The sequence below is a fragment of the Dipodomys ordii genome, unplaced genomic scaffold (assembly GCF_000151885.1).
Source record: "Dipodomys ordii isolate 6190 unplaced genomic scaffold, Dord_2.0 Scaffold19, whole genome shotgun sequence".
Lineage (NCBI taxonomy): Eukaryota > Metazoa > Chordata > Mammalia > Rodentia > Heteromyidae > Dipodomys > Dipodomys ordii.
Window position 1 is genome coordinate 4,161,696 of NW_012267235.1, and position 8,015 is coordinate 4,169,710.

General features: G+C 41.1%; 1 protein-coding gene across 1 annotated transcript in view; it reads right to left on the reverse strand.

Moving 5' to 3' along the window:
- Positions 1-7,176: 7,176 nt before the first annotated feature.
- Prr11 (proline rich 11) overlaps positions 7,177-8,015 on the reverse strand; it is a 20,946-nt gene continuing 20,107 nt past the window's right edge. The window contains exon 8 of the mRNA XM_013013090.1: positions 7,177-7,260. Coding sequence (XP_012868544.1) covers positions 7,192-7,260 — 69 coding nt within the window. The 3' untranslated portion in view covers positions 7,177-7,191. The remainder of the gene's footprint in view (positions 7,261-8,015) is intronic.

Sequence of the window (8,015 nt, forward strand, 5' to 3'; positions counted from 1 at the left end):
GCTAGCCTTGAGCTGAAGAGCTGAGGGACAGCGCCCAGGCTCAGAGTTCAGGCCCCACAACCGGACCCAAAAAAAAAAAAAACACACAAATGTCTTTGTGACACTAAACATAATGTCTCTAGTTCCATTTATTTTTCCAGCAAACACAATTTCATTCATTTTTAATTGTTGTAAAGGTGATGTACAGAGGAGTGATAGTAATTTCATTCTTCTTAATGACTGATTTAAACTCCAGTATGTGGTGAGAGAGAGAGAGAGAGAGAGAGAGAGAGAGAGAGAGATTTTGTCTCCCTTCTCTTCTTTACCTTCTACCACTAAGCCACCTTCCCAGCCCGTGTGTGTGTGTGTGTGTGTGTGTGTGTGTGCGCGTGTGTGTGTATTTTTTTAAAGGCCAGTTTCAGTGGAGTACTGAGGCAGGAGGATTTTGATTTAAGTTCCAGCCTGTATAACATTTTGAGACTTCACCTCAGAAATAAAATAAGGGAGCTGGGAATTTGGCTTAGTGGTAGAGTGCTTGCCTAGCATGCATGAAGCCCTGAGCCCGATTTCTCAGTACCTCAAAAACAGAAAAAGCTGGAAGTAGTGCTGTGGCTCAAGTGATAGAGTGCTAGTCTTGAACAAAAGAAGCTCAGGGACATTGCCTGTGGAGAAGCACAAATAGGATCACAGGTCAAACTAGCACTGTAATGAAGCACGATCCTGCCTCAATAATAACCGAAATAAAAAAGGGCTGGAGGCATGGCTTAAGTGGCAGAGTTCCTGCTTAACAAGTGCAAGATCCTGAATTCAATTCTCAGTTCAAACAAAAAAAAATAGGTTTATAACCTAGTAATTTATAACCTAGTAATTCTACAACTCCCCCTTTTCCTCTCCCTCTTCTCTATCTCTTTATCCATCTGTCCATCTCTGTTTGTCTCTCTCCTCTCCACTAGTAGAATAACTCATATATATGCATAAGAATATTAATAATGGCATACATAATTCCTAATAGCCAAAAGCCATAAGCTAGTCTAACAATAAGTGAATTAACTTTTCACACCACAAAAGTAAAATCTTAATAACCATAAAATAACAGGGCTGAATCTTAAAAATACTGATTGAAACAAAAAAAATTACCATCTGATTCTATTTATATAGAATTCAAAAATATGCAAAACTAGGCACCAATGGTTCACACCTGAAATTCTAGCTACTGAGGAAGCTGAGATCTGAGGACTGAGTTTTGAAGCCAGTCCATGTAGACAAATCCGAGACCAATTAACCATCAAAAAGTCAGAATGAGAGTTGTGGCTCAAGTGGTAGAGTACTAGCCTTGAGCAAAAAAAAAGCTCAGGGAGCCGGGCACCAGTGGCTCACACCTGTAATCCTAGCTACTCAAGTGGCTGAGATCTGAGGATAGCAGTTTAAAGCCAGCCCAGGCAGGAAAGTCTGTGAGACTCTTATCTCCAATAAACCACTAGAAAACTGGAAGTGGTGCTGTGGCTCAAGAAGTAGAGCGCTTGCCTTGAGCTGAAGAGCGCAGGGATAGTGCGCAAGCCCAGAGTTCAAGCCCCACAACCAACAACAACAAAAAAAAGCTCAGGGACAGCTTCTAGGTCCTGAGTTCAATCCCAGTATGGGTATGAGTGTGTGTGCCTGTGCACACACACACACACACACACACACACACACACACACACACAATAAATAAGCAAACAAAGTAAAATGCACCATACCACTTAGAGATACATACGTACAGAGCAAAAGCTAGGAAGTGTTTATCATAAAAAGTTGCTTAGCTAGGCACCAGTGGCTCACGCCTGTAATCCTAGCTACTCAGGAGGCTGAGATCTGAGGATCATGGTTCAAAGCCAGCTTGGGCAGAAAAGTATGTGAGACTCTTATTCTAGTTTACCAACAGAAAACAGGAAACAGTGCTGTGGCTCAAGTGGTACAGTGCTTGCCTTGAGCTGAAGAGCTGAGGGACAGCGTCCAAGCCTAGAGTTCAAGGCCCACAACTGACAAAACAAAAAACAAAAAGTTGCTCAGTGGTTATTTAGTGAGAAAGGGGATTATGAAAGAAGGAGGCAGGAATATCTCCTAAGGATATGTATATCCATTTCTTGATGGATCTTTGCTTTGTGATACTTTATGTTTATGTTTCATACACTTTTATGTGTGTTGTATTTCTGATAAAGAAAAAACCAAAAGGTTATTAATTTTTATTTAAAAATATAACAAGGTGCATTTTGATTGCATTTTGTTTGTTGTTCAGTCTCAAAAGAAACATTAGGCCAGGTACCAGTGGTTTATACCTGTAATCCTAACTACTAAGGAGGCTGAGATCTGAGGATTCCAGTTCAAAGCCAGCCAAGGCAGGAATATCTGTGAGACTCTTACCTCCAATTAACCACTAGAACACAAGAAGTGGCTCAAGTGGCAGAGCGCTAGCCTTGAGCGAAAAAGGTCAGGGACAGGGCCCTGGCCCTGAGTTCAAGTCCTATAATTGACCCCAACCTCCCCCCCAAAAAAAAGAAAGAAAATAAACATTAGAAATAAACAATAGTTTAATAAGTCATAGTACTTATAAATAGTTTAATGAAGCCATACCATTTATAGGTTAGTCAAATAGTTGCAATATAAAATGTCATGAAATTAGTTAAAGATGCATTTGATTTTGTTTTTTTTAAAGATGCATTTTAATACTGATACAATGAGAGCAATAGCAGCTTTGTGAATGACTTCTATAGTATTGCTTTATTTGAGACAAGGTTTCACTAACTTTCTTGGATTGATCTATAACTCATAATCTTCCTGATTCTGTCTTCCAAGTAGATGGGACTACAGACTAGCCTCTGGCCTGACCAAAACCTTTATTACACAAGAATTATCAAAACATTTAGACCACAACAATACAGTATACAATGATTAATATTACAAACACTGTAAGTGCCAATGTTATACTTTTTTTTTTTTTGCCAGTCCTGCAGCTTGAACTCAGGGCCTGGGCACTGTCTCTGAGCTTCTTTTGCTCAAGGCTAGCACTGTGCCACTTGAACCACAGCACCACTTCTGGCTTTTTCTGTGTATGTGGTGCTGAGGAATCGAACCCAGGGCTTTATGAATGTTAGGCAGGTACTCTACAACTAAGCCACATTCTCAGCCGACACAACTTTTTTGTTAGTGGTCATTCCCTTTATTTTTAGATAATACAAAAATAGGTTGTAGTATAAAAAAAAAACTTTTATGAGACACAGGTATGTCTGTTTCATTTTCATCCAGAAATGTGTTGTAAACATAAACTGACTTCCACTTAGATGCTAAACGTTGTCTCCATGTCTGCTACTTGCCAGTCTGATAACTTTCCAACAATCCTATTTGCATACCAAAGCAATATTTTTCTATGAAAATACAGGCTTCTCTAGGAAAGTGCTAAGTTATCTTTCTATCTTAAGCTAACTGAATGATACATCAAGGATATCATTTATGTAGCTACTTCCTGTCAAACTAGAAAGTTCAATGATGTTCTAAAAATCCTCCTGGCTCATCATGGATAAGGAGCTGCTATTTTTATTCTCAGAACTGCAGAGGACATTAACTTCAAAGCTAATCTAATGATTGCTCAGTGTTAGAGCATTTGCCTAGCATGTTCAAGGTCTTAGGTGATAGCCCCATCAACAAAGCTAGTCCTGTATCTTCAATTATTCACTATAATTGGAATTTTTCTTCTTCTCTGAAGCTACAGTAGTAGTCAGCGCTAAACAGATAACTCTAGCAAACTGAGGGCTTCCAGAAATACTTAGCAATTTCCAGGGGATTGTGTATAAGGTTGCTAAGTAAAATAAAAGCTACTTAGTTAAATATGAATTTCAGCTAATATTTATTTTTTTTGTCGGTTATGGGGTTTGAAACTGGGCACTGTCCTTGAGCCTGTCTGTGCTCAAGGCTGGCACTCTACCACTTGAACTACAGTGCCACTTCTGGTTTGTGAGTGATTAATTGGAGGTGAGAGTCTCACAGGAACTTTTCTGCCCAGGCTGGCTTCAAACCTCAATCCTCAGATGTCAGCCTCCTTAGTAGTTAGGATTACAGGCATGAGCCACTGGTGCCCAGAAACTAATACATTTAAATTTTTACCTTTTGTTGTGGGGGGGACTAAACCTTCAGGGATCTGTACATGATAGGCAAGTGCTTTATCACTGAGCTATAGCATTAGTTCCAGTCAATATTATGGAGTTTAGAATAGTAGCTAAGTAGTAAAGTGTGTGCTTACTATATGTGAGGCCTGAGTTAAAAAAAATGTTGTTTAATCGGACACATTTACACTTAGAAGTTATTTGTTGTTTATCTGAAATTTCAATTTAGTTGGGTCTCTTGCTTTCTTTATTTGCGAATCTGACATCTCTAAACTGGCAAGAAAGAACAAAATTGTGTAAAATGAACATTGTTACTGCTATGGAATCTACTGACAGGTGAGGACAGGGCACTGAGTCTCATCATTCTGCCACAGACCTCAGGGAATTCTTGGCAGGCCACTGTGGAAAACAGAAGGTTTGTGTTGAAGTCTTCATGCAAGTTTTATTTAGCTGTGTGCAGGTGAACAGCAGATATGAGAGTAAGGAATACAAGAGCTGGGAAATGTAGCTCAGTAGGACAGTATGTATGAAGTGGGAGAGGTATGAAGTCCTGAGTTCAATCCTTAGCAACAAACAAACAAAATGGAATAAGCATCTCAGATTTCAGTAACCAAGACAGAATTACCTACCTAAGGTGCCAGAAGTGGTATTTCTAACTAATAAGGTCACACTGGCCCTTTGTTTCCAATCATTTTGGAAAATAGTTGCATTTAAATGGTGGATGGTGGTCAGGTGCTAGTGGTCCATACCTGTAATCCCAATTACTCAGGAGACTGAGATCTGAAAAATGTTAAGGCATCCAAAGCAGAAAAGTATATGAGACTCAATCTCCAATTAACCAGAAAAAATGTTCAGCTAGAGTTGTAACTCTAGGGGCTGGGAAGGTGGCTCAGTGGTAGAGCGCTTGCCTTGCATGCCTGTGACCCTGGGTTCGATTCCTCAGCACCACATAAGCAAAAAGAAAAAAGCCGGAAGTGGCGTTGTGGCTCAAATAGTAGAGCGCTAGCCTTGAGCTGAAGAGCTGAGTGACAGCGCCCAGGTCCAGAGTTCAGCCCCATGACCGGACCCCCCCCCACAGCCCCCCCGCCAAAAAGTACTAGAGTTGTAGCTCTAGTGGTGGATTGCCAAACATGAGCAGGAAAGCCCAGCTAGGCTCAGCTAGGCTGAGAGTTGAAGATTTTGGTTCAAAGCCAGCCAAGGTAGATAAATCCCAGCTATTCTTAGCTTCTACTAACAAGCAAAAAGAGATCTGATTCATCTGGTAGAGCTCCATCCTTAGCAAAAAAGCCAAGCAAGAGCACAAGGCACCATGTTCAAGTCCCAGTATGGGCACATACACACACAAAAACATCCCCTCTAGCTGGGCGTTGGTGGCTCACGTCTGTAATCCTAGCTACTCAGGAGGATCTGAGGATTGAGGTTCAAAGCCAGCCTGGAAAGGAAAGTCCGTGAGACTCTTATCTCCAATAAAACACTCAGAAAACCGGAAGTGGTACTATGGCTCAAGAGGTAGAGTGCTAGCTAGCCTTGAGCTGAAGAGCTGAGGGACAGTGCCCAGGCCCAGAGGTCAAGCCCCACAACCGACAAAAACAAACAAACAAACAACAAAAAAAAAAACCTCTCTGTACATCACCTTTGTGATAATCATAAAAATAAAATAAAAAATAAGGGAGAGAGAGAAAAAGAGAGGGGAGGAGAGGGAAGGAGAAAGAGAAAAAGCTAGATAGGGCATGAGGCCCTGGGTTCAAACTAGTGCTGAGGCTAAGGCTAGAGTAGTAGATGTGGTATCGGCAAGGGTTTTGTTCAAATCCCAGTAATTTTTAAAACTGTGTTTATTTTTTGTGAGACAAGGTCCAGATGTAACCTCAGTTGACCTTGGACATATCATCCTCTTACCTTCCTATGTGGGATTATAGGTGTGGGTCACCATGCCCAGTCAGAGTGTCTTTTTAAGGCATCAAGTTTATAGCAATGACTACATAAGTTTTACAAACAAAAAAAATTTCCATCTACCTGAGAAAATCAGCATGAATAGGAACCAAACTACTACTTTCTTAATGTTATAACTGTACCTATGGTAGCACAAACTAGAATATTCTAATTAAATTTGAATAGCCAGTTTAACTTACTTGAGTAATTCCAGAGCAAACATCATTTCATAGATTGTATTTTTCCCATCTGGGTCTACTACATCATGAAAACTAGAAAACATCCAAATGCTAACTTTATACCACAGTATGCATAGGCTCCATATATCCTGAGTTTCCAAACAGAATCATATTAGTATAGTTATACATATGGCTCTATAATTCAAAAGGATTTGGAGACAGATGGCTCACACTTGTAATCCTAGCTACTCAGTAGGCTGAGATTTGAAGATCGCGATTCAAAGCAGGCCTAGTAAAGAAAGTCCATGCTATTCTTCTCTTTTGTTATGGGGCCTGAATCTGGGCATGGGCGCTGTCCCTCAGCTCTTCAGCTCAAAGCTAGCACTCTACCACTTGTGCCACAGCACCACTTCTGTTTTTTTCTGCTTATGTGGTGCTGAAGAATCAAACCCAGGACCTCATGCATGCAAGGCAAGCACTCTACCACTGAGCTACCTTCCCAGTCCCTCCATGTGATTCTTATCCCCAATGAACCACCAAAAAGTCAAAAGTACAGTTAAGGCACAAGTGGTAGAACACTACCTTGAACAAAAAAATGGTTAGGGACAGCTCTCAGGCCTTGAGTTCAAGCCCCAGGACAAGCACACACAAAAACTAAGGAAGCTGGGCACTGGTGGCTTGTGCCTATAATCCTAGCTACTCAGAAGGCTAAGATCTGAGAATCATGGTTCAAAGCCAGCCCAGGCAGGAAAGTCTGTGAGACTCTTATCTCCAATTAACCACCAGAAAACTGGAAGTGGTGCTGTGGCTCAAGGTAGAGTACTCTCCTTGAGCTGAAGCACTTAGGGACAGTGCCCAGGCCCAGAGTTCAAGTCCCATGACCAACCAGGGAAAAAAAAAAAAGAAGGATTTGGGTGATTTTAATTGTGTATTTTGTGGATTACTACATTGAACCAGATAGGTCCGCCTCAGTTTTGTTCATCAAAGCTGCTTGTCGGAAGTGGTTGAGTCTGTGTTGGACTTCTAGGGTGAGCCAGCTATTAAAAAAAAGTCACAATTAATTCACAATAATATTAATTAGCCAATACATATTAGCCAATAATATGTGTAACTAACATGATTCTTCCTTATTAAGAGACCCTTACCAGTGGCTCATGCTTGTAATCCTATCTACTCAGAAGACTGAGATGTAAGGGTTGAGGTTCAAAGACATCTGGGCAAGAAAGCTCATAAGACCTTTATCTCCAATGAACTACCAAAAAAAGTGGAGCTTTGGCTCAAGTGGTAGAGTGCTAGCTGTGAGCAAAAGAAGCTCATGGACAGCACACAGGCTCAGAGTTCAAGCTTCAAGACTAACACACAGACACACACAGACACAGACACACACAGACACAGACACAGACACACACAGACACACACACAGACACAGACACACACACACACACACACACACACACACACACACACACGAAATTTTGCTGTTTTTGTTTCTTTTGTCTTGTTTTGTTTTTGGTGCCAGTACACTTGAGCCATATCTCCACTTCTGGCTTTGTGCCAGTTAAGTGGAGAAAAGTGTTAGTTTACTCTAATTTGTCTGCCTGGGTTGGTTTCAAACTGGGATACTCAGATCTCAGCCTCTGAAGTAGCTACAATTACAGACATGAGCCATTGGAGACTGGCTGTACCATTTCGATTCTTTTTTTTTTTTTGGTCTGGTTGTGGGGCCTGAACTCTGGGCCTGGGTGCTGTCCCTCAGCTCTTCAGCTCAAGGCTAGCGCTCTACCACTTGAGC